At 39.3% G+C, this 27261-nt stretch overlaps 1 protein-coding gene across 2 annotated transcripts; it reads left to right on the top strand.

Annotated features, from left to right (window-relative positions):
* Window positions 1-4971: 4971 nt before the first annotated feature.
* On the top strand, window positions 4972-27261 carry GCFC2 (GC-rich sequence DNA-binding factor 2). Of its 2 annotated transcripts, none has more exons than XM_042803139.1 (18): window positions 4972-5358; window positions 6106-6216; window positions 8151-8312; window positions 9019-9237; window positions 10235-10320; window positions 11775-11890; window positions 13617-13803; window positions 14967-15090; window positions 16772-16850; window positions 18112-18224; window positions 18966-19165; window positions 19575-19725; window positions 19930-20051; window positions 21291-21367; window positions 22114-22180; window positions 25113-25259; window positions 25605-25729; window positions 26075-27261. In XM_042803139.1, the coding sequence occupies exons 1-18, from the start codon at window positions 5055-5057 to the stop codon at window positions 26187-26189; spliced, it is 2505 nt and encodes an 834-aa protein (XP_042659073.1). In that variant the 5' UTR covers window positions 4972-5054; the 3' UTR covers window positions 26190-27261. The 2 variants fall into 2 exon arrangements, with proteins under 2 accessions (XP_042659073.1, XP_042659074.1); XM_042803140.1 differs by having other exon boundaries at window positions 4973-5358; window positions 19578-19725.

Below are 27261 nucleotides of genomic sequence, written 5' to 3' on the forward strand. Positions count from 1 at the left end.
GAGGGTCAGAAATGTTCAAATACAGATGAATTTCACAAGTTTCAAGTGCTGACAATAACACAGTAGTGAGGTTAAGCAAGGTTATTTGTTGCAATTTGCAATCCTTACGCTATAATTGGTAAATAATACCTTGGTAAGCCAGAGTTGCAAGTTCATTTCAGGTGCATTTGTTTCTCCACACTCATGTTTTAATGCAAAGTCAAGAAGCCAGTCTAATCCCACTAGGCTAGTATCCCTACTGCATTTGCTATAAATTATTTTTTTCCCAAAGCTTTCAGTTTTAGGTGCTAGAAGTATATAATTGGGAATGTATTGTTAGGTTATATGGTAAAAACCAGTGTGTGTGCCTACAGGGAGACAATGGTGGCGAAGACCAAATAATACCCAGCCCCGCTTACTCATTACAGAGGCCATCAGCCCATCAAAGATCCATCTCCACAAGCCCAGAGGAGCACAGGGGCACAGTGGCAGGTGACAACCCAAGTTACAGTCTCCAGAGGAGTGAACACCTTGTCTGGGGCTTTCCCAGGGCTGTCCCAGCAGAGCCATCAGCGGGGACATCATACCCAGTCCAGGCCTGGAACTCAGCAAGGGGAGTCTTGGGAGCAGCTCTCCAGGACTATGGGGGGTCACTGCCTTGGGGGTGTGCTGCACATTATGGGATGCAGGGGAAAAGCATTTTAGCGTTGCACGGGACTTATTATGGAATGTTTAGGGCAGGAACCAAAGGTGGGAAAAGGGAGGGATTTAGATGACTTAGGGAGGAACAAGTGTGGGAAATAGAGGGGCCTTGGAGGATCGTATGTTCAGGTGCCAGCAACTGGGGAGACTGGAACCCAGGAACCGGTACTGCTCTTAAGTAGTGTACCTTGTGGTGTACCTCTTACCTGAGTTTTGTGAGGTTCTCTGGAATTACATGTTGTTTTTAAGGGTTGAATCATAGAAGAATCAACTTCGAAATAAATCTCAGATCTTTCAGAATGTTTTGTGAGTTGCTGTGAAAAGGAAAGATTTCCACATTCACAGATTTCTGGAAAGATGCAGGCATGCTATAGAGGAAATGAGTACTACGGTAAAGACAGGCAAAACAGTGTAAGACAGTAAAGTAAGTGTATGATTGATAACATAATGAATAATATTGGGGATTCATTGTCAGGGCAAACAAATCACTCTGGTTTTAGGATGGCTTATTGTCCTGGGTTGAGCGAACGGTGGAGTTTTTTGGTGGCAGGGGAGGGGGCTATCAGGGCGGCCCCCTGTGAGAAGCTTCTTGAAGCTCCACCAGCTCCACGTCAGCTCCACTTCTGTTTGGAAACTGAGCCAATCAGCTGTGCCTCTGTGATAACGTATTTAAGAAGGGATGTGGTGACGGGCAGGGGGACTGGTGAGGAGGAGTTGCTGCAGCTGCATGAACACCAAGGTCAGTGGAGGAACGGAGGAAGAAAGGAGGGGGGAGGTGTGCCGGAGCAGAGACCCCCCTGTATGCTGTGGTGAGACGGCAGGGCGGCCCCCCCCTGCCACCCATGAAGATCTACGGTGGAGCAGACATTGATTTATGGCCTGTGACTTCTGCTTGCCTGATCAAGGTTCTGTGCCCGAAGAAGGCCGGGGTCTCATGGGAAAAGGTAGCCCCGCTGCTGTAATTCAGTGCTGGGAGGATTGCAGCATGCGGGGGAGTCCCACACCAGAGCAGCTCGGGAAGGGCTGCAGCCGTGGGAGAGAATCCAGTCGGAGGAAGTTAGTGACCCATGACGGAGCAGTGTGGGGAACGCTGCGGCCCATGGGAGGAATTCAAGTCAGAGAAAGTTTGTGGAGGACTGTCTCCTGTGAGAGGGGGACCACGGTGGAGCAGGAGGAACAAGTTCTGGACACTCCCCTCACCAAAGATAAGGGAAGTGGCAGCGCTGACTGCAACCCCCATTCCCTGCCCCTGCGCCACTGGGGGAGGAGGTAGAGATATCAGGAGCAGAGCTGAGCCCGGGAAGAAGGGAGGGGTGGGGGGAAGGTGTTCTCAAGATGTGGCAATGCTTCTCACTGTTCTACTCTGTTATGTGTTGTTAATGTCTGTAATAAATGTATGCTCTTTTTTTTCCTTCCCCTAACGAGTCTGTCTTTTGTTCGTGATCATAAAGGGGAATTTTTCCCCATCCCAGTCCTATCTCAAACCCCAAGCCTGGCTCTCTGTCCCTTCTCATTGCCGGAGGGGAAGGGAGAGAGAGCTGCTGCATTGTGGTTGGCTGCCAACCAGGCCTAAACCACGACACTTCTGGAAGCCTACACAAAAGCTCTGTGTTGTTGAAACACAGGAGTTTCGCCCGACTGTGACTCTTGCTTGCCAGATGTAACGCTGACAGTTTGAGATACTACTGCCCTCTTCTGCCGGGCATTCTGCTGGACTTTTCTGTGACCAGCAACAGAAGCAAAGACAAACTCTTCCCCCCGGTTGCTGCAAAGAACAACATCATGCAATACCTCCAATCAGGGGCTTAAAGTTGTTGCATTCAGAGGGTTGGGTTTAGTTTTGCAGTCTTTTGCCAAAACTGGGTTGGCCTTTTAGATATAGGGTTTTTCTGCACTTTAAATTTATTTTTGAAGAGTGGTAAGTCTTTCAGAGGAAGTCACTTTGTAACTTACATTGACATTGAAGTTTAACAGAGCTCAAGCCAGAGCTGAAATCAATGGAGTATGAAAAAAGACCATACTATCAGCCATCAATGCTTCACTGAGTTTTTGTGCAAGGTTTGTCTTGCTTTCATGCTGCTTCCTTCTTTGGTAAGGGAAATCTATAACAATTTGCTGTTCTACTTCACTGATCTTCTCAGAGCCCTTCTTAAAATTAATTTGCCTGAGGAATGTTATAATGGTTAGACTGCAGAATCACTAAAATGGTATTGGGGGTCTAATAACTAATGATTCTAATATTTCTGAGAAATAATCCTCACCTGTCTGTTACCTTTAACCTTCAACTCTAAATAGCTTAATGCAAAATTATCTTTTTGCCCTATGTCAGCAGTGTCAGGAAAAGGTTTTTTACTGCCTAATAAAATAAAGCCATTGTCATTTGGCACTGGGAGTGCTTCTTAAGAGGTACTGTGCTGCATTGCTGCAGTTGAATTTGCTTTTCCTCTTCCGCACTGGGATGATCTTGACTGGATGCCATTGCCTAGATTACTATCTTGGCACTCCCTGAGCATATTAACTGGAGTGACAACTGCAAACGTGGCAGTTTCAACCTGCTAGAAATACCAAGCATACAACAATCGCGTCCCATGTTTCTGCCATGCTTAAGTGCAGCACCATTTTGTCTTATAAGGAGCCAGCTCAGTCCTGCCTAAGTAGCACTCACTAGATTGAGAGAATTTAAAATAAGGTGAAGGAGAAGAAACTCTTGAATACAGAGTCATGGCAAAGGAAAGGGGCATTGTCATTGTTACAAGGACATCAGAATAACCATATGTTCTTAGTAAAACTCACAAGATCTTTGTCTAGCATCATCAAGTCTTCAGCAGTCCTGGAGTGGTAAACAAGAAATGAGTAACTTCATGGGCATTATTCCAAGCCCATCTACATCAGCAAACCACGTGTTGTCCAGGTTACAATGGAGAAACTCAATATACTTGTGCATCCCCAGACTATCCTTGACATCATCCCTCAGTCAGAGAAGATACACAGGGAAAGCACGTATCAATTCTACAGCAATAACGCAGCTTTGAATCAGAGCTCGCAGTAAGTCAATTTAAGGCACAGATCCATAGAGAAGTTTAGTTCCAGTGCTTGCAGAACTATTTTATTTTTTTGTCAGACCCCCAACCCTTTTCAGTGCAGAAGATGAATAATGCTTGCAAGGTGAATGGTGCTTATTGAACTGTTACTTTAAAGATTTTGTAATCCTCATTATTCATTGTATAGCCTTGGGCTTTATTTAATATATACTATTAAGAACCAATGCTGAGTAGAAATATATTTTAAGTTATCTTTCTCTTGGGTTTTTATGTTGTTCTTACTGTAATGGATGCTTCACCAGTGTAGCTTTTTCTTCACAAGATTCCTGAGGCAAGTTAATATTAGTATATTCACCTTACAGATGAAGGACAGAAAGGTGGAGCAATTTAAGCAAGAACATTTCAAACATCTGCTATTTTTGGATATTTCTCTTGAGACACAAAGGCCTTACTTGGAGGACTTGCTCTGTGTAGCTGTCATGGTTTCATTTGAAGCTGGATGTGCTTGTTTTCCACAGAGCCCACCACATACAGCTCAAGTCAGCACCATAGAAATGAAAGGCTGGTACAAGCTACAGCACAATACTTCACCGTGCAAAGCAATTTAAGTCATCGCTTGCCACAATCCCACCTTCCATCTGTTCCCAGCCATATGTTCCCCTCCCCTTGCACCAGTGCTGGCACCTGCCTGCCTCCTCCAGTGAGCTAAACCTAGGGAAAGGAATTAAAATGTGCAATTGGCTTCTGACAACAAGCTACGGAATAAGCTTCACATTTATAATATTTTATTATTGTGTATATTTACTATTTGTTTGTATTATTAATAATTCGGGAAGAGCTATTTCATTTATGAATTAGTAATCACATATTAATTTACAGGATATATAATAAAAAAATCAGTTTATGAGTAGGCATCATTAATTCTATAGTAATTATTAGTTGATCTAGTTTATAATTTATTTTTAATTCTTTATAAATTATTAAAAATTATATACATAATGACAAAACCGGGCAGGTTTTTGATGACCTAGCAACAAGCAGGGGAAGCACCCACCATGGCAGCCTCTGCCACAGACAGGCCCACGGCCCTGCAAACAGATTTAATTTTTATGCATCAATGATCAATTAATTACCAGTAAAATACTTTCTGCCCCGGGATCCTTCCCGCACCACTGTCGCTCACCTTCCGGCTCCTCAACGGCTAAACAGTGGACACGCCCCCTCTCCCTCATTGGGCAGCTGCTCCCTGTGCCCCTCCCACCTCCCGGCGGGTCAGGAGGAGGGGGTCATTGCGCATGCGTACCGGCACTCCGCGGTCGGTCGCTGCGCGGAATGTTCCGGCGTCCCCCGCGCAACTTCCGCGGCCGGCGGCGCGCGGCCTCCAGCGGCAGCAGCGATGAGGAGCCGGTGCCGGTCCCGCCGCCAGACGCCGACTCCGAGCGGGAAGCGGAGCCTGATGAGGGCGACCCCTCCGCGGCGGAGGGGCCGCTGTCCCCAGGGAAGCTGGCGGGCAGCCTGGGCGCCCGGGAGCAGAGCGGAAGGGCGGCTACGGGCCGAAGGCCGCGCCTCCCCGCCCCAGGGCCGGCGCGGGGGGGAAAGGCGGCGCTGAGCTTCGGTAGCGAGGAGGAGCGGGAAGGTGAGGGCTGGGTGGCCCCAGGTGGCGGTCGGCAGCCTCACGCCGGCTCGCGGGGAGTAGCCGCGCCGGGAGGTTGGGTGAACAGGCCGCTCCTCCGCACCCCGCGTACGGGGACGGTTCCTGCCTGCCTGAGATCCGGGCTGGTGACCCGGGGAGCCGCAAGCACCTTTATGCCTCTTTGTGACCGAAAACTGCAATGCTGTATTATGGATAGGGCTGTTGTGAGAGTTTATAACAGAAATGCCTCTAAAAGCACTCTGAAGATGACACAAGTCCGTGTGCTTTTGGCTAGGAAGCTTCTGAAAGCTTCTTGGAGCAGAGAAAACAGATACTGTGTTAGTCCGTGCCTAAGCTAGTTAATGATGAACAAGCTTAAATAACTGAAACTTAAATATTTAATTGACTCTTCTGGGCTGTTGCTTTTGTGGCTGGTGACACGACAGGTCAGGACAGCTCATAGGAGTCAATTTGTGATGGACACAGGCTGCAAAGTATTGATACGTTTCAGCAGTACACAGCTGGTGTATTGAGGATGCTAAGCTGCAGAGTTTTAAATTGAGAGGTGATGGATCTTGCGTCATAAAGCCATAGAACAGAACTAGTTAGACTTAGTGCAGCTTGAACTTTAAAAAACGTGCTGTGCACACATAGAGATTACGTGCATTTTATATGTAATACGTATATATATGCACGTATTTTGTTCTCTCTGTTAATGTTACTCAGAATCATTTTGTTTTGCCTGGATAGGTGATGAAGAATTTTTCAAAGTTAAAAAACCATCCTTCAGTGAAGTGACTTTTAGCATTCAAAAGAAGGAAAGCTTACTGCCTGCACAGACAGAAATTGAAGAAAACAAAAGTAAGTACTTTTTTCAGTTAATTATTTTATGGCATACTTATGTGAAAATCTGTTAGAAAATCGGTAAGTGAAGAGTGATGTACAAATACTGCTTTGGATGCTGTTTACTTGTTAATTCAACCCAGGATTATCCTTATAATGTTACTTTACAGGTTTATAATTTTAATCTACTTGTGCTGAAATTATTTTTCATATGAGCTTCGTAAAACAGTATCAGAACTTGGAGGCTGTCTTTGAGAAGACCTGGGCATGCAGAACCCTTGTAATACAGTGGAGTTAATAAACTTCTGGTAAATTTATACCTCAGCATCATACCTTTCAAACTGTGTGGCAACTATTCACTGCTTACTGCTGTGTCCTGGTTTTATCTGGGATAGAGCTGATTGGCTTTTGTCCCTTCTTTCTTAGTGGCTAGAGTAGTGCTGTGTTTTGGTTTCGGTATGGTATTTGATACGAGAAGAATGTTGATAATGTACTGATGTTTTTAGTTGTTGCTAAGAAATCAAGGACTTTCCAGCTTCTTGTGTCCTGCTAGTGTGCAGGTACATAAGAAGCTAGGGGGGGAGCATAGCCGAAACAGACCCAAGTTGGCCAATTCCATATCATCTAACATCATGCTCAGTATATAGATAAGGGTTGATTGGGAAGCCCCACTCAGGTGTTCATGACGGTGGTTTCAGGATGCTCATTGAGATCATTAGCTGGGAACAGGCTGGGCATCGGTCAGCGGGTGGTGAACAATCACATTGTGTGTTCCTTGTTTGTATTTTATATTATTATTATCATTATTATTTTAATTTTATTTCAATTATTAAGTTGTTTTTATCTTAACCTGTGAGTTTTCCTACCCTTAGCCCTCCAACTCCCTGCCCCATTCCCCAGGGGTGGGCGAGGGTCAGCAAGTGGCTGTGTGGTGTTTTGTTGCCAGCTGGGTTTAAACAACATGCTGTCAGATTGCAGTTTGATTTGAGTACTTGCATTGAGAGGAAATATGAGCTTAGTAGGATTTTGTTTGATAAAACTTAATATAAACTTTAAATGTTGTGTTATTAAACTGTGTGCTGTTACAGCATTTGAATATTTTAATTGAATACAGACAGTAGCCTGGATTGTTCCAGTAGTATTCATAGTCTCATTGAACTATAGTAAGTTTCCTGTTAGGATATTTGGGGGTTGTGTGTTTTGCAAATAAGTATGTCTTAAAAGTTCTCTTCCCCTCTTGTCCCCTTTTGACACATCTGTCAATTCACAGATGTACCCTAATTGCTACTGTTAGATAAAAATAAATTAGATTGAGAAATAATTCCCTTTGAGATTGTGATTCAGATGAGATGGTAAATTTTATTAGTAACTTCTTATAAAAGGTATACCTCATACTCTTATAACAGGTGCCACATTCTGTTGTTCAGCAATCTGATGATTTACTGAAGATGTAGTGACAGATGAAGAGAAATCAATGTTTTTAAAGAATTCAAGAATAATTGGAGACCAGGCAGACATACCTAAACCTTTATAGTTTACATAATGACCCCCTCATTGTTTTAAAAAACTCCAAACCTCTATTTAGAAAGCACCTTTTTTATAAAGTCAAGGGAGATGAATCCAAACATGTTGTGAACTGTCAGTGTATTAATCCATTGTCATCTGGGAGCTTGTATCACTGCTTTTGTGGATGTAAATGCACTCTGTGTCTCAGAAGGACATATTAGTTTAGGGCTATCACAGATGCTTTGATTCGTGACAAGAACTGGCTTGTAAATTACTGTCTTGGAGTGTTGGAAAATTTGACATGTTTTGATGATAAGTGGAGATAGATAAGCAACCAGTCTTTGCTGCACCAAGGTGTAAATAGTTACTGGTAACCAGTTATGGCACATCAGCCTCCAGCAGCTGAAATTGAAATCACGAATCTTACTTTTTTCCCCCTAAACCAGAAATCTGTCAGTTGGAGCCTAGAACTGGCAACACCAAAGGTGCTTGTGAAGAAGAGGAGGAGAGAGAGGATAAAAGTTATTCTTCACGAAGTGAGGACTACAACAGCTCAGACTCTGAAAATGAATCCAGCTCTTTACAGAGGAAGAAGGATTTATCACCAGGTTAGTTTCCTAGAGTGTGGGTTTTTTTGTTGTTGTTTTTTGTTTTTGTTTTGTTTTTTTTTTAAGCAAACTATTTTGCAGCATTCTTTGTTTTGTTTCAAGTTTGTTTCAAGTACATGACAAGATAGGTGAGATGAATCCCACTCAGTTTAAATCAGTAGGGTGTAGGCATCTTGTTTGTGCTGAGACAGGGCTACCTTTCTGAAACAATAGTGACGGTTTCCCAATATTTTTGGTTACAGATGTTTGTATTCTGTGTTAATTTTGGAAATGGATTAGAAATGATGACCATTGGTTTCAGAAGACAGACAGCAAAAAATTCCTGTGTAACGATGAACAAGTCCCTTCATGTGATTATATTTTAATCTCATTTGTGCTGATTGGTAAACTTTGGATTCCTTTGTAAATCACTAAGTTTAGTAACCCTCATCTTTTGGAGAGATGGAAGTAAAAAGGACAGGCTAACAGCAATTTATTTAAAAGAAAAAAGCCTGAGCTTTGTTTTTGGACTGAGAGCCACTTTTTAAGGATGCTTTTCCTTCTCCTTATATTCAACATGGTGAGCTTAATAGAAAAATATGTTGTGTCCTACATTCAGAATTGTACAGTTATGAGCTGTGGTGATTATGGATGTTAGGTGACATCAGAAGTGATACTGAGTGTTGCTTTTAGTCTTTGGCTTATATTTTCTTTCTCTTCAATGCAGGTACTATCCCCAGTGCAGCTTGTATTGAGGCTGCTCGGAGGAAACGTCACTTAGCCAGGGCACATGCTGATTATCTTCCACTAGATGTTTCAAACAGCCATCGGGTCTCTCAGAGAAGAGAAAGCAGTGACTTGGAGAGTGAAGATGAGTCTGATATGAAGAACCTTAATTTTATTCCTAAAATGAGAACTCTTAGGCAGAGGGTGGCTGAACACATGGGTGAGTCTGTGCCATTTCTCCCAGTGGTTGTGGCTTTGTTTTACTGATGTCTGGAAGAATGTGGGACATATCCAATAAAGAGTGAGTGCAGCGCAAGGCTTTGCTCCTCAGGGGTCTTGGCAAAAGGCTGTACAGCTGGTACTTGAGGTTTATATAGGATGTTAATCTGATGATTTAGGTCTCATGAATGTGGTGGTGCAAGATGCTTTGAGACACATCTGAAAGATTCTTTTTGGCCTTGACTGCAAAAAAAATTGCCTTGTAGGAGGCACAGCATTTAATGTGAATAAAGTTGGTGTAAATCCTGCCTCCTGCTTCTGGTCTAATCTTCTGAATGCTCTCCCTGCATTGACATGATGACTGCTCTTAAAAAAGAAAATCATAATACAACAACTGAGGCCTTCAGAAGTAAACAAACCTGTTGCATGCAAATCATATCTGGCTTTTCCATTGCTTTTCTCCTCTTATAGCTGCTTATAGTTTTTTTTTTTTTTTTGTAATGAAGCAATGGTTTGATTTATTATTTGAATAAGGGTTATAAGCAGTGCATAACTACGAGCCAATTCTGCAATTCTAATTAATGCTAATGAGATTTTTGTATCTGTAGTACAGTGTGCATTTTGGAACACTCAAGGATTTACTGTGTATAATGTCAGTAACTATGTTACACTGTGTACTTACATGCATTATACACAGCTTTGCTTTGAGACATAAAAACGAGGTATTTGTGCTCCTCGTACTGCAGTAGTAGTTGTCTGAGAAACAGTAGGGTGGGGGAATTAATATTGGTGTGAATTCTACAAATCCCACTAGCCATTTCCAAGCCCTTGCCTTTCAGTTTGGAAGTCCTCCGTTTGCAGGTTTTTCATCTGATGTTTTTCCTATCTATCACTTCCCAATAATGGTTGGGAGAACCATTGTTGCTTTAGAGGGAGGAGAACATGGTGGGGAAATAAAGGATGTAATCACATCTAATTATGATTGTTTTAACTTCCAGTGTCTGTGAGTGATGAAACAAGTGAAGATGAAGCACAAATTAAGTGGGAAGAACAGCAAATAAAGAAAGCTGTTAAACTCTCTCAGGTGACACCTGCTTTCTTAACAACTGGAAGTTACTTTTCACTTGTAGACAAGAGAGCTTGTCTGGAGCACTGTAGTATCTCCTTCCTGCGCTCTCATCAGAGAGGTTTTTATGAAATTATACCCTGATTCATCAGTGAAAAGATGATCAGAAATACAGGAAGATGATAGTGAAAATCTGTACTATCTGTCTAGCTGTTCAGAAGTGCAGGGTATTGTTGTCTACTTCAAAGACAGGTACCCATATGTGATGCAAGACTGAAAAACAGAGAATAAAATTGAGCCCTGATGATTATTATTTTGCTGCTGTGCAAGGGATCTTGAGAGCAAGAATATGCAAATAATACAAACATTGAAAAGTCGCAAAGCAAAAATTGTTCTTTTATTATGCTAAATTTCTGTTGGGTGACAATGAGAGCGCTTTTCACAGTTCAGCAGAATTCTGTCTAACTTTTTTGTAGGTAATTGGCAAAAATAAACTGTGTATCTTCTGCTGAGCTGGAAGTTTTGTTTCTGGCTTGAATCACCTACTCTGGATCAGACTGGGAAAATCTGAATAACCAGTTTTTTATGTCAATAGAAAATTGTAGAAATTTTTGCCTGTTAAGCTGGGAGTAGTTAGAGGAGTGGGAGAAAGTTACATCCTTCTGCTGCTGAATTTCAAATCCAGTATGATTGGTGTTCTTCGGTCCTCATAGTCGTTTCTGGAAAACTGTTAATTTCTGCTGTTCAGGAAACTGTCAGTTTTTAGTAGCTGACCTCATTAGTCATGGACTTGATTGCTTCAACTGATTGTGTTTTGGATAGATTTTAGTATACAAACTTCTACTGGTTTAGAATGCAAGGTGTCTTTTTATAAGCTAAAATTCAGTGGGGTCTTTTTTTAGTGATAATTACAGTTAAGCTGAGTTGTCTGAAAAATTTTCTTTTGGCCCCTGGCTTTCTCAGAAAGCAGCATTCATATTTATTGCATGTCGGGAGGTGGAAATTAGAAAGTTTACTATGAGAAAATAAAATATTAAATGACTAATAGATGGCAAATAATTTATCATAAATAAATTCAAATAGTTTTAAAAAAGCAAGATATGAGTCATCACCACTTGACTGTAGTTTTTCTACACTTTATATTTAGAATCTTGATATTAGCAAAGTCTCAGCTGTCAGTGTGGAAGCATTATTCATTATTGAAAGCTATTAATATTTTCAGACCAGGACAGCAACTGAAGTGTACCCTAAATTACAGATTACTTTGTGCTGTTTACACGTGTATGCACTATATGTTTTTATACAACATATATATGCAGTTTTTTATATGTTCAGTTTTCCTTTTGTGTTGTGCTTTTCTGTATCATATGCCTCGTGTATTTAAATGATACGTCTTGTTGATCTATAGAGCTGCAGAGGGAAAACTTTTTGTGTAACTGGTGTATTAAAAATTAATACTTAAATTCTTGTAGGAAACTTACGGTGATGCTTCCCTGCATAAATCTCAAGTAGCTAAACCAAAGTTTGATCCCTCTGTTTCTCTACCACCTGTGAACTTGGAAATTGTAAAGAAGCGACTGACTGAAAGGTAAATCCTGCTCTTATGAACTTAACTTTTGAGTTGTCTTGAGTTTTTGTCACGAAAAGAGGTGGCAGCTTTGAAGTCTTATTTTTTTCTAGAGCAGCGGAGGATTTTTAGGTCACTTGATGTATAATATGCCTGTCCAGTAGAATACAACAATTTTTTAATTTTACCTGCCAGTGCTTTGTTGTAGGGGAGCATTTGGACTTTTCAACAGTGTTTTATCAACTAGAACTTTAGAAAGTAAGTGCATTTAAATGGCAGCAGCTTTTTATGCTTGCTACTACTTTTTGACATGAGTGTTGGTTCAATGTTATGTTTGCCCAGCAAGCAAAAATTTAATCAAGGCAGATGGAGCTGGCAATCCTAGCCCTCTTGTGGTGGCTCTTATGCCAGCTGCAAAAATAGCTCATTATTTCCTAAAGGAGCAGTAAATTCTCTTCAGCCTATTTAGGCAAACTGGAATCTGCCCTGTTTTTTTTCTGTAGTGTGCCAGGCTGTGACTTTTAGCAATTCAGCAGCCGTTATATGGGCAGCTGAGGTGTCCTGGGGTGGAAGTGGGAACCCCCAAGAGGGTGTGTGAGAAGGACAGCTGGGGTCAGGCATCCTAAGGTAAGCCATCCCCTGTCATCTCTGAGTACCAAGCAGCAGCTGTTCAGATAAGTTTAGACAAGTAACAGTATCCAGCTGAAGCTTAAATATGGTCTATGGACTGTAAGGGAGCTTTCTCTGTCTATGGTTTGCTTTGTTCAGACTGTCACTGACCTGCTTGTTTAAAGAATTGCAACTACGTTGGAGTAAATATATTTTTTTTTTTTTGTGGAAGTGTATGTTCTCCTTGCCATAATTACCTGGAAGGAATGAATTAAAGTATGAATTTATGTACAGAATCAAAGAAAAATGAGAATAAAGCTATCAAGAGTGGGAAACCTATCTGGAAAGTAGCAAGAAGGGGAGGGGGAACCTGTTTGATGTAAACTTTGTGTTTAACATGCTAAATGCTGAAATAGCTTTTTTTAACTTCTAGCACAGCAGAGAACAATAGCTTTGTCAAAATATTTTCATTGAGAAGTGTTTCCTACTTCAGGGAAGTTAAATAAGTCTGGTTTTGTTCTGTTACAGGCTTTTTCAAGCTGAGCAATTGCTTGGGATATGTAAGGAGAGAAGGAAAACAAAAAAGGAAGCAGGGTAGTCATATATGTAAACATTCCTGTACTACCTACCTAATAGTGACAGCTGTAGACATAGGTTCTTGGGTTTTATCACCTACTAGGAGCAAGAGTCCTTAGCTGGTTGGTATTTAGTAGTGAGCTCATGGAGAATGCTTATAGGTGTTTCTATCCATGCAACTTAAAGTAGTATGTACATACTAGCATGAGCTGTAGTTTTATCCAGATTATATTGGGTAGAATCCATTTAACGTGATATCACAACATTTGTGGTTTTCTGTTTTTGGCAAGCATAGTGTTTTGAGGGATCTAGGTAAAAAGTCAGTGGTGCTTTCAAAACTAGCACCATTTAAGTGACATTTAAGTCTCCAGAGCATGATGCTTGTCCATACTTCTGCAAATGTTGGCATTGATAAATGTTTTAACACTTGCTAGCTCAAATGCAACTGCTATTATTAGCACAGGCAAAGATCTTGTATGTGGTTATAATGGGAATAATGTTTCAAAAAGTATCAACTGGTAATTTGGCAGTAGTTCTAGTTGTCCCAGTTTCTCTTCTTTAGGTTAACATCATTACAAGATGTACACTGTGCCCACCAGAGGGAGTATGAAAAATATGTGGAGGACATTGAAAGGTCAAAAATGACTGTCCAGGAGTTAGAGAAGTCTTCGGATGCAGCTCTGAATTACAAATTCTACAGAGCCATGAAAATATATGTAGGGAACTTGATAAACTGTTTGAATGAAAAGGTATGTATATCTTCCTCTTCTCTTTTTTTTTTTTTCCCTTGGATGATAAAGGTGCAATCTGTCAATGAAGGATAATGTGTTTTTTCTTTGAAAATGGTAAGGGAAACCACTCAGTTAAAAATAAATTCTATCAGAGTTTTTAATGTATCAAGAAACAAAATATATTGAAAACAAATCAACCCTTGCCCTTACCTAAAGTGGTGATCAACCTGGTGTAGGTGTACTGATTTAAGCTATGGTCTCACTAGGTTCTGTTGGATGAAAACAATGTTATTGGAGTTAGTTTTCTGCAGGTCTACTAGAGTGCTCTGAAGTTGAATGAGAGGTGACTCTTAAATTCACTTTGGGGATCTCTGTAAATGTCTTTACTCAGGGTTATGTAGCAGAGGTAGTAAGGATTTCATGTTAAGTTTGAGTTGAGATTGAGTTAGCAGAGAGAATTTGTCTATCTTATTGGCTGCATCTGTTTCATGAACTACAAACTTTATGTATTTGAAAAAGGGGGAGGAGCTGCCTAAAGTTTGGCCTCAGTGGAAGTAAACTGCTGTTATCCACTACAGATAGTGCTATGAAATCTAACGTATGTCAGTTGACTGCATTGCAATTCCGAGAATCAATCACAGAATATCAGGTTGGGAGGGACCTCAAGGATCATCTGCTCTGACCTTCCTTGGCAAAAGCACAGTCTGGACAAGATGGCCCAGCACCCTGTCCAGATGAATCTTAAAAAGGTCCGATGTTGGGGAATCCACCACTTCCTTGGGGAGATTATTCCAGTGGCTGATTGTTCTCACTGTGAAAAATTTTTCTCTTGTGTCCAATTGGAATCTCCCCAGGAGTAACTTGTACCCATCACCCCTCTTTACATAATTTGACGGAGAAGTCTTTAATGGCTAGTGGCTCAAAGGCAAATTGAATGCTAAGTACACCAGTAGTGTCCTGTTGAACCCTTTTGTATGAAGTCTTGGGTAGTCCTATGATGAACAATTGGCATTTAGTTTCTGTTTTTCAGTCTTACAAAACAGTCTGAAAAACTCTGACTCCAAATATACTTTTCAATCTGTAATACTTTGGTTCTAACCAAGTACTGAAAACTGTTTTTTTTAATTCTTGTTGCATTTTATTTGATTGAAAACCTGATTGCTGTTTTTACTATATTTCAGCTGAAATACATTAATGAGCTGGAATTGGCCATACATGTACTGCTTCAGCAACGAGCTGTGACAGTATTGAAACGAAGGCAAGATGAGCTGAAAAATGAATCTGCTTATATTCAGCATCTGACAGGTTAGTGTGAGGTTAAAAGCTACTTTCTTATTGAAACATTCACTTTTTGAGCTGAAATACACAATTACTTTTTTTTGGTGAAGTATTTTATTCTCACCTTTGATCTCCTTTCCTCTTCTGTCAGTTGCCATGTTCTACTATGTCAGTTGAAATCCTCACCTTGGGAAGGTCCATGATGTTGTTTTTGGCTAGTTTAATAGTGAACATAGCATGACCAAATACTTTGTTAATTTTGAGTTATTCATGTCAACAATTTCCTCTCGATACTTAAAAATAAAAATATAGTTGGTTTTCTAGTAGGTCTTAAGTTGGAGAAAGCTTGCTGATGTGCGATTCTGTGAATATATGAAAAAGCAGTGTTTACTTGGCAACACCAGTCTTACATGAGAGTGTTTTTAAGGCTACGTGTGTTCTCAGAATGGAGATTTCAGACTAGGAGGTGACATGTGAAGGGAAGGCCGTAAAGAAGCCTCTTTGTGTAAGGATTTTATCAAGAAAAAAACTGTGTGTGTTTTTTTTTTTGTCACTGTAGGAAAAATTATTACAACTTTTTCATACTTTCTTTCCACACCAATGTTTTTTTTTGGTGTGCTGTGCAAATCTTTAGCTACTGCTGTTTAAAACAAACCCAACCTCCAAAACCAAACCCTTTGAAACTGTTTAGGCAAAGCTAAGAGCAGTATGCTTGGAGCTGCTGGGAACAGATGGAGGCCAGATGCACCAATTCCTGGTAACTACTAATCATATGTGTTCAGTCTTCTCACTACACAGGATAAACTGCTCATTAGAGAAAGCTCGCAGCCTGTATGATTTTGTAAAATGGTGTAGCAGACTGACAACAGGTGTCAGGAAGAAAAGGGTAGTGCCATAATAATAGTTGCCATTACAATTATTTTACTTCCAACTCATTACAAATGAGATTGTACTTGCATGTTTAACAGCACTTCTAATTGTTTTTTATGTTCCTAGTTGTATTTAATATAGTGGAAATGCAATTTTTCTCACATAATACTTCAGTAGTAGTACACCTTTTTGGCATGTTGTACGCATATCAGCCAGCTAATAGTGCTACAAATTAATGGCACAACTAGAAAATGCTTCTAGTTTCTACTTCTCTGCTGAACTCAAGAATCAGAGTAGTTGTAATTGGAGTCACAGTCAGCGGCCACTCGGATAACAGGAGACAGTGGGGAGCTGACTAGTTTTGAAATCTAAATGCAATGATTTTGAATAGTGTAAATCAGTGATTTAACTTCTGTTAAATGTTGGAAGTAAAGCTCAAAAGTTATTCTTGTTTATTTAATGGATTCATTTTTGACACACAGGACAAAGGTAGGTCCCTATGATTGCCTTTCATACTGCTAAGAAGCTGTTGTGGAAGAAACTTAAGTTCTTTTTCCAGGATTAGGAAGCAGAGAGCATTGACTGGAATGTCATCAAACTCACCTTTTCGTCAACGGCTATAAGGAAACAACCACATCTGACTATATGCAGTTAACAAATAGTATTTACTGTGCAATACTCTGGAGACTTAGAGTTTTGATTAGGAGGTTTGATTTATCTTTGGCTATTTTCCAAATCAAGAACAATAGAAGGAGAATCTGTGTTTCCTGTTTGAAAAAACAGGAACTTTAAAATCATACCTTTTTTTTTTTTTTTGGCTGTTTCTGTCTTCTGACAGGTGGGAGTGACAAACCAAGTAATGGTGGATTGGAAGGTGATGGGAAGACACAGCTTCTGGAAATGTGTGAACATCGAAGGTAGTTATTACATACAGGTGCACTTAACTCTGATAGGTGTATGGTGTACTGACTTCCTGTCGTTTATGCAGTGATTAATGTAAACCTCTAGGATTATTAAATGAGATTAACAAATAGATTGTTTCCAGTTATTTAGAGTTTTGGAAAGCAAATACATATTTTTTTGTCTAATGTAACTTTCTTCATGTTGATTTGAATATAAATGCTAATACATCATGTTATTTTAAATTAACAAGTCTTAAGTGAGGCAAAAGTATATGAGGGGAGCTTTTTCTCTCCTCTTAATAAATAATATTATGGCCTTATACAGACATACTTTTGTATTGTATAGATTGCAAAAATAGGTGGTATTGTTGCTGCTGGGGGTGTGGTGGTGAGGGGAGCAAAGCAATATCTAATCCCAACTCTGTTATCAGTGTAGTTCAGACAGATACTACTTTTTGGATATTATAGTGTTCAGAGATTGGTACCATGTTTTTTTTTTTTGGTTGGTTGGTTTTTTTTGTTTTGTTTTTGTTTTTTTAAATTGGGAGCTTTGAAAGTTTTATAGTTGCATTAGCTCCTCAACTTATACTTTAAAGCAGCAAGAACCTTGCAGTTTTAATGGATGAAAAATGGTATAAGAACAACTTCACTTGAAGCAGTTAATCTTTAATGCTGATTGATGTACATAACCATATAAAAGTATTTATGCAATATCACTTTCATCATGTATCATTTTCCTGTGGCAGAGATACAAGTTACTGATTTTGCAGCCTGTTATGATTCTTGGTGTCATGGCAATAGTTTTTTGCACCCAACTGGCACTTGGGTTCTATGACAGTTTTTACATGGGTTGTTGCACAAATAATCCAGAACTGAGATGACAAAAACTGAGAGCTCAGCAGTTTACTGTACACTAAAACTGTCAGAGACAGTGTCTAGTACCATGCTAGATGTTCATTGTTCCAGGTGGGATGGGTAACTAGCCTCATCAGTGGGAATGAGGTGAAGTAAGGGTTATTACATGGTTCACAGGGGAGATCAGAGATGTTGCTCTAACCTCTTTTATATCAGTTCCCAAATCCCCTCCTCCTTCCACTATTTATATCCTTATTTATGGTTAACATAATTACTGTTGCTCCCTCATTGCATTTCCTTAGGTTGCTGCTTTTGCAACTTGCTTTAAGTATGTTTTTTTTGAGGTCGGATTATTTTTCATTAAGCTTCCTTCTGCATACATGGGAGAGGATAACTCATCTGCGTTCATTACAAAATACAGGACTTGCAGACGGCAAGTGAGAGAGTGTGCCGGAGAAGCTGATCACCATGAAGGCATGTCAAGTGATGATGAGTTGACTCTGTCAGAGGTGAAGGAGTTCCAGAAGAGCAAAGGTTTGTGACAATCTTAACATGATGTCCTAGAACAAACTCTCTTTCTGATATTTTTTAATTAATTTTTCTTCACCTTTCTTAAAAAAAATACTTCATTGAGTTTCATATTCTTAGTTACACACCGTAGAAAAGAAATGCATTCAGGCAGTTCTGACTGATGACTTGGTAATAATTAGTTGTGTGGTTGTAGATTTCTTTTGGTATGAGTTATGTGGCGGTGGCATTACACATGACTCTTTCAACCAGAAGTAAACTCTTTTAGATTATGCCAAAGCTGATCAGGCAGCACTAAGTGCAGTGATACAGTGTGTTCTGTATAATCTGTTTTCTGAAGATAAAGTGAATTAAAGGTTGGTGTTTTAATTATGTTGAATTAATGGATGAAGAGGAGCAGGGTAAGGCATAATACCTTTTCTCTAGGTAACAGCAGAAACGTTTTAATGTCTGAAATTTTCTTGTTGCGGTATAAAGCTTGAAACACAGTGTTTGTATAAATCTGTTGAATAGATCATGAAGAAACTTGTCATTTTTGGTCTTCTGACAATATTTTTTTTCTGAAACTGGGTTTTCCAGGGAGCTGGTTTTAAAACCCATTTCAGTGTCGGGTGTATCAAAGATAAATGACAGATGCAGTTATCATATGGATATTTCTTATGTTATTTAGATGAATAAACTCTTCAGCTTATGCATCAATAAGTTCTGTGATTGTTTCTTTTTATTCCCAATGAATATTATCCATAGATAACGTTTTAGAGGATAGTAGGAAAGTCTTTGAAGATGTAGATGCAGATTTTTGTGACATCAGAAAAATCCTGTTGAAATTCCAGGAATGGAAAGAGAAGTTTCCTGACTCTTACTGTGATGCTTATATCAGTTTCTGCCTGCCTAAGATATTAAATCCATTGATCAGAGTTCAGTTAATAAATTGGAATCCTCTTGAGGTAGGTGCATCAGCTGATTTTTTTCTTAAAAAATTGTGTTTGTGTATTACGTATAAATATGAAAAATAATACCTTTTGTATATATAGCACAGTGCATTAGAAATTAATAGAAAGATACTGTGCTGGTCTCAAATTGAAGCATGTGCTTGGAATCTTCTTAACTTTCTCCTTACCTTCAGCCCCTTTTGCAACACCCTCTGTAAAAAGAATTCTTCTCCCAAGTTCTTTGAAGACTTTAAAAATCTCATCCTTTAAATTCTAGCTTTAAATGTAGTTTTCGTGATTCTCTGTTCTGGCCCATTCAGTGATGAGGGTGGATCTGAAATTCAGTGGGAATCTGTGATATCATTAGGTGGAGCTTTTCTTTTAATCCTGACTAGCTGAACAACTAACAGGAATGATCTTTCAGCAGAATTTTACAGAGTTTGAAGAGATGTCCTGGTTCAGAGCTATAAAAGAATTCAGTGATGCCAAAAATGTATCTGAATCAAAAAGGGATGATCCTGATCAAGAAGTTTTGCCTAGAGTGATTGAAAAAACTATTCTTCCAAAAATTACAGGTAAAGTAAGATTGTCTTGAAAATGTTTGCTGCAGCTAGGCAATCAAACCTTAAATAGAAGTGATAGCTATCAAATAGTGGTGCTCGCCAGATGTAGTGGTTACATAGTTCCACAGAGTGAGGATGAGGTAGCCCCTTAAGATTACTGTCAGAGGCTTAGCTTTTTATGTGTTTACTTATAAATCCCTATTTTTTTTTTTTCAGCATTTGTAAAGAGTGTGTGGGATCCTTTATCTGCTTCTCAGACCAAGAACCTTGTGCAGCTTTGCAATAACATCTTTGAAAAACAAGTCCTTTCCAAAAATGAATGTCGTCGAGCAGAAGAGGTAAAAGCTCCTGTGGTATTGGGGTAGGGAGAACTTCATGCACTGCGTGTGCTTTCTGTACGTGCTCCTGTGGGCACTTAGAACATTGTCCTGAAGTTGTTTGGTTCTGATTACTTAGTTTTGTCACATTATATTAAGAAGATTTAACAGTTAAACTTCCAGCTCTCTCATGGTCTCCTTATTGAGCATGATGGGAGATGGGACACTCTTGAGGCAGAATTTAGCTCCTGTTCCTAGAAAAATTCTGCCCGTACCTATCAAGACTCTGATCGTAGATCTAATCTTGCTCTACTACAATAACAATGGTTAGAAATCAGATTTGTATTTAATTGTCTTCCAAAATTTGATCTTAAATGCTAATAATGCTCCAGTGGTCAGCTTCTTAAGATCTTATTTATATTAGATCAAGAATTTTAAAAACCTGAAAATCCCAAAGGCTAATTAATTGGCTAGGAGAGATACTACTTCATAATCTTAGCCAATAATTAATTTTATACATATAGTCACTCTAGTATGCCCTTCTTCAGCCTGATTCCAGTTTTATTCTGTTGTAAATCTGGAGGTTTATCTAGTGTAAAACTGGTGAAATGAGATGGATGTTTAGGACCCGAGTATGAAAAAAGCATTTTTAAGAAAATGTTCATACTTTCCAACTGAGTCTTCCAAAGGTTGCTGATTTCAAACCATGACTTGAAGTGGTACAATAGACCTTAGCCAAGATACTGTTTGTGTGGAAGATAAACCAAACCAGAACTTTAAATAAATTGACTTTTTTTTAAAAAAAAGGTAGATGGCAATCTCTGGCACCTAAAAGCGTGTTGCCTAAAAAAAATGCATACTATCATATCTATGGTGATTTTTTTTTTTTTTTTTCACGTAGAATTTTACACCTTTTTATGGATATCCTATGTTCATAACTCATTTCATTGCTAATCTGTACAGTTTTCCAGCTGCCTTGCAAATTAACATGCAAAAAAAGGCCTCACTTAGGGAAATAAATTAATCTTTAAAAAAAAAAATAAAATCCTTCAAGTTAATGCTGTAGGAAATTATAATTAATGTGATTTGTCTACTGTTTTTAATGTATTCATGGTCTCTGTGTATTATATACAAGTGGTAACTGTACTTATCTCACATGAACATAATACATGTCTAGATGAACAAATAACCATTGAAGTTGTTACAAATGGAAGATGAAGTCTTTCTTGTGAGGACCCATTAATCATTCTTTTTTAATAGGATTTAATTAACATGGTTGTCCTAAGAATGAAGAAATCTATAGAGGAAGATGTCTTTATTCCTCTATATCCTAAAAGGTAAGCTGACTCTGGGATTCTTTCAAACTTTTTTTAATTATTCTACCCTCCTCTCCCACAGACATAGGTGAAATATTGTATACATCCATTAAAAGCTAATGGGACACACGTGCTTTATACTGTTTTTTTATAGGAAAGGTTTTGAAGCCTAAACTTCTAATAAGGGTAACTCCACTGACTTAGTGCTCTTCTGCTCTCATAACCAAAAGCTTTTTGTTATACGAGGTCCACAGTCTGGTTGTAGCATAGCAACTTATATCTGAGGGCCCGTGTTAGTTTAGGTGGTCTGGTGTCATGTGCATGTGTTCCCTGATTCCTCCTGTCATTCCTAAAATAGAGGGTTTATTGTTGATGCTTATTACGGAACACTATTTCAAAGATGGGAATAAGTAGGAATCTGGGAGATGCGGTGTTAAGATATAGCTAGGAGAGAAGCTTTGCTAAAGCTGGTGGTAGGACGTTTGGTTCTAAGCAATGCTGTTTTGGTTTGAATCCAGAAAATGTAGTCATGGGTGTTTTCAACTGGTAATTTTATTGGCAATTATTTCATAGTAGTTGCATTGTAATGGGTTCAAATTGTCAGCTGTTTTCCTAGACCTTTATTCTGATTGTGGCTATCACTGCTGAAAGAATTCCTGAATTAACATTCATCAGTCTCTAAGAAGTCAATTATCTGTTTATCTTCTTTTAAAAACAAGCAAACAAAAGAAATCCTTATTTTAACTTTTTCTTCTTTCCATGACCAGCACTGTGGAAGACAAGTCATCACTATGTTCAAAATTTCAAGAAAGACGGTTTTGGTCAGCTGTTAAGGTAGAGAAAATACAGTTGTTTTTCTCTTTGAAATTCATTTTAGTGAAAAAATATTTTGCATTCAGTCAGGAAATATATCTTCAGGCAAATCCAATTCCTGGGAGATTAATACATTTTTATTAGGGTGGATAACCATTTTTCTCAGTGAAGGATGTGTTCTCTGTGCAACCTGCATGTAATGATTTAAGAATGAACTATAAATGAACACTATTTCTGTTTACCCAACTGGTACATCTTTTGTAAAAGACTTTGACCTGACTGTCTGTTCCTGTTGGTTCATTGTTTTCCCTTGAGTGGGTCAGCCAGGTGTGTTGGCCTTACATCATATTAGTTAGTTGTTGTCACCCAAAGCTATGGGGACAGACAGGTTCTTTTGGGGATCCTGGGCAGAATGATGATAGCACTAAGTTGTATGTACAATTAAAACTTTTTTGAGCAGAATTTTATGTTCAGAGTAGCACAGTGTTTTTATAATCAGATTCAGTGTAGCACAACTTTGTAAGTAGTGTAGCACAGAATTTATAACACAGCTTAGTTTATGGTTCCTAATCACCTGGACTCTGCAGATTGGGTCAAATCTTAATATTGTAGTATCAGTAGGCTTGCAGTAGCAATAATAAACCAGTCATAATCTAGACTAGAAACATATAAAAGAATACAAGTCAGTCCTTGGAGGAAGCAGAGGATGGTGGTGTCCCTGGCCACTGGGTGGGCTCATGGGTCTCGCTGTCCACCAGCAGTTCTGGTGCAAGTTCCCCTCAGGACTTGTAACTGCTTGATTTTATAGACAGTGCTCTGTGAGTGGTTACTCTTCCCTGCTCTGTGATGGGGTTGTCACTACCGCCAGGTGCTTGGGACCTTCAGGGCTGATAAGGAGGGGAGCAGGCAGCCTGGCACCTGGGAATTTTGAGGCTGGTAGGGAGGGGAAGAAATCTGGTTCCATGTACTTGATGCACAGGACCTTCATGGCCTGGTAATAAGGGGAAAGGGGGCTAATACGTGACCGTCGGTCACAGAAAATAGCCATTTGCCTAATGAAATGGTGTTAGTTATGCTAACCTTTGTTGTAGAATATGAGCACTGTTCATATAAGTACATCAGTGTAGTTTTACTTTTGGGGTGCTGAGTTGGGAATTTCTAAATGCCTGTGATTTAGTTCCTACTTAAGATGTGTTTTCTTCAGGAGCAGACATGGGTTCTTACTAAAGATAAGATTTAGATGCATAAAACCCCATTAAAATCCCAGACAATATTCCAGGTCCCCTGCTATTTGTGACGCCTAGCCCTGTACAGGTTTCTTGTTATGATGCAGAGCTTTCTTTCTTTTGAAAAGCCTGGAAAGTTGGATGTGTTGAGGTCTGTTTGGCAAAAGACTTGCCATCTCTGCTGCTGGAGTAAGTTGCTGTGCAGGAATCTGTCCTGGACAGTTGAAGAGAAAGCCAAGGGGAGCTTATACTTGAGGGTTAGGACACCTAGTAAAAATCAAGGCAGACTTGGGATTCTGATCCCATTTTCTCAGACTGTGCGGTGTGTTTTCCTGAAAATCAGACCTGTGTGCTCTCTGTGGACTGAATTATTCTCTGTTTAGCTTTTGATTTCTATCTTTACTGTCACAGGGGTCATTTCTGAAGGGGTGATAATAGAGAGTAGTTTGAAGTGTTCTTGTTCTGTGTATCTGTTGAATAGTTGTCACATCAATTTTTCTGGAGTGCAGGTGTGAATTCAGTCATCCCAGGGCAAGTAGTACTGCATCTCATCTGTGTTAAACTCTTGGGACTTAGTACTTAGACTAGTGTAACTCATCTGTGCTTGAGACTGCTCCGTGGCTCTGAGACCCTCTGCTGTTGTGCAGCCCCCATTCATGTTGTTAAGCCCTGTCAGTACAGGCTGCCATCTTCACAGTGATTATTAGGAATGGCCTCCAAACCATGCCCAGGAATTGTATGGAAGAATACTAATTGGCTTGAGTTCAGTGTTTGTACTGTATTGCCTAACTTGCCTAGTGTAGATACAGCATGTAGCTCAAAATGTGCTTCTTGTTTACAGCAGTGTGTACTTCCCTGGTTAATGTTGGCCAGTGGAAGCACTCTTTTCAATTTGATCTATGTTTTTAGTTGCTCATGCAGTAAGATGGAAGTGTCACATCAGATGCTCCAGAGCAATGTGCACAGATGGTGGGCGTTGATTGCGTTTTGACTGATGACTGAAAAGGCAGCAGGCTGTGTCTGTGAGGGTAAAATACCTTGAGGTTAACAGTTACCTGCAAGTTAACCTATTCTGAGTTAAGGGGAAAAATAGTCATGTTCTTACATGACTCAAAAATGACAACTGTAAGGATTTATAGTGATAGGGGCAACAGAAGAAAACTCTCAGTACCTAATAATACTGATATCAACTACAAAAAAATTTTTACTGCTATGAACCGTGGCTACCAACCTCATCATGTTATGAGGGATGTCTTATCCTGAGCAGATGTAACTTTTTTTACTTCTGTCATGGATTCTCTGATGGTTTGCTTATAACTGGATGTCACTTGGTTTTGGTCCCTATGCTTTGTAGTGGGAGTGTCTTAATACTCTGACTGCTAGCTCTTCTGTGTAAAGCATAGTTGACTTCTGTACTTGGGCATTAGCAAATTGTTAACCTATTACAAGGATAAAATGCTCTTTCAGCCTTGGGAGGTCATATATACACACAGTGTAGGGCACAGTTCATATGCACATGTAAAATTATCCTACTTAACATTATTTACTATATACAGCTTGTCAGTGGCTAACTGACTAAGTTTGGAGAGTATATATCCTGGGTTTTGAGTACTTATATGGGATGGATGTAAGACTATCTTTTTATCTTATGTAAAACTTGTAATACTGTGTGTTAGCACACTTTTAGCCACCAGGTATACATATTATCTGTTTCTTCATTGCTGCAGCTCTTCTCCAATGTTCTTCTCTGGGATGGAATTGTACAAGAAGATACGGTCCGTGATTTGGGACTGAGCAAGCTGCTGAATCGTTACCTTCTTCTGAACCTCTTAAACACACTGCCAGGGCCAGATAATATAGAAAAGTGTAATAAGGTAAAAGACAACATGTATGTTGGAAGAGGGTGTATGCTAAAAGCTTTTTTTCATTAAGAGGGGTTGAAACTGAAGATGGAATATTTCAAACATTTAAAACTTACACAATGTTTAAAATGTGAATTTATTTTTTTATGACCTTGGTGCATAGAAGCATTTTAGAGCAAATGCTGGTTCATAAATTCTTAGGAATAACTACTTGTGAAGGTGATAAATCTTGGTTTCACAGAAAAACCACACAACTAATAATGACTGAACCTGCCAAAAAGTCCCTGCCAGAAGTGATGTAACTTGGTTATATTGAAAGACTTTTTAAACTTTTTCCAACTAATTTTGTGTGAACAGGTGGTTGCATGCTTCCCAGAAAGATGGTTCCAAGATCTTAAAAGTGGATCAACTCTCCCTGAATTGCGGAATTTCTGCCAGCACTTGCTGCAATGTGCCCGTACGCTACAGAAGAATAACCACAGGTAATAGATAAGGCTTTCATTGGGATTCAAGCACTTCCTTGAATACCTTGTGTTAAATGTCTTAAATTCCTTAAATCTCATATATTTGACACTTTCAAGGATGCTCTTGTCAAATATACATGTGCATAAAACAAAAGATGGGGTCCATAATGTAAAGGAGTGCTGCCGCAGTTCTAGTTTAATGTGATAGTTTGAGGTGCTTAATGTTGGGGAGTGTTAGTGATCAGTGTAGCCAAAGTCACCTGATGACAAGTGGCCAAGGAGAGGTACATGACTCTTTAAAATTAATGAAGATAAAGTGTACATAAGTGCTGCTATATAATTTTTTTCCTTTTTTTTCTTTAGTGATGAAACAAAAGAAGTTCTTCTCCTGCTGCTGAAAGTCAAGGCTCTGCATGTTGTTGAAGACTTCATTGAAGAATATAAACTTGAACACCTTAAATCAATGATTGGGAAATAGACATTTTTGAAGCAGTATTTATATTGCTGAAACAAGCATGCTATTCACACTAAAGCAGTTCTAATACGAAATTTAATTAGTGAATCCTGCCTGCTCAAAGATGTTGTAATCACTGTCTTACTGTTAAATACTGGAGGATTTTTTTCCCAAATGTCATCTTCTGCCATCTACTCCTAGGTTAAGGAGTCTTTTTAGAAGTTGCAGTTGTCAAAGCAATGGTTCAGGCATTCTAAAATGTATGACAGTGCTTTGTTTTATCCTTTTTGGAAGGATTCCTAGAAAGATAGAAAGTGCCTGTAAAGTTTATCTGTGCTAGTCAGTAGACAACTTTACAAGCTTTTTTTAGTATTAATTGTTAAATATGACTGACTCAGTCGTCATTGAGCTCTTCTAACTTTTGGTCCACAGTGGTTTTTGGTAGGGTTACTTTTAAGCCATCCCTGGTGAAAAAGAATTCATAATGTTTCAGGGGTTTGCTGGTACAGAAACAAGGGAAGTCAGGGTGCAGGTTTGGAGTTTGATGAAGGTTTATTGATGGTAAATGTGGGTTGGGCGAGGTGAGCTGCACAGAATATCTGGGGAAGAGCAAACGTAGTGAAGATGGTGTCTGAGATATGTTTGAGTTTTGTACTCGAGTGACATGGACTGAATTTGTGTGCGCAGAGCTGGAGTTGTCACCCATCCTGCTTTGTCAGGTTTTTACTAACAGACATCTTGATGACGAGAAGCACAAGAACAACTTCAGTTACCTTCTAGTAACCAAAACTCTAGGAAAGTCTTCCTTTTGCTTCCTAGCAAGATCTACTGAACCTTACTTCATCGTACCCTTTACTAGACTTCTGATGTTTTATAACTTCATATATTTGCAATAAATAGTTGTAGAGTAACAAGGATGCTATCTTGTAGAAACTGTAGTGCATCACAGACTCTGTATGCTTACTTGTATTTCTCTGTAATCCTCTGGGACTAGAATTTAACTTTTGCAGAATTAACTCCTATGATTTTATATTTTTTTAAGTTAAGAATATATTTTTGTAAAATATTTTAATTGTAAATAGCTTTGAAGAGTATT

This window comes from Tyto alba, unplaced genomic scaffold, assembly GCF_018691265.1.
Source record: "Tyto alba isolate M040663 unplaced genomic scaffold, T.alba_DEE_v4.0 Super-Scaffold_40, whole genome shotgun sequence".
Classification (NCBI taxonomy): domain Eukaryota; kingdom Metazoa; phylum Chordata; class Aves; order Strigiformes; family Tytonidae; genus Tyto; species Tyto alba.

What these genes read in the sequence shown, in the direction of transcription:
- GCFC2 (XM_042803139.1), top strand. Translation starts at nt 5,055, where the DNA reads ATGTTCCGGCGTCCCCCGCGCAACTTCCGCGGCCGGCGGCGCGCGGCC. An exon ending in TAGCGAGGAGGAGCGGGAAG is followed by an intron (nt 5,359 to 6,105) that starts GTGAGGGCTGGG and finishes TTGCCTGGATAG; the next exon opens with GTGATGAAGAATTTTTCAAA. An exon ending in ATTCCTCTATATCCTAAAAG is followed by an intron (nt 21,368 to 22,113) that starts GTAAGCTGACTC and finishes TTCCATGACCAG; the next exon opens with CACTGTGGAAGACAAGTCAT.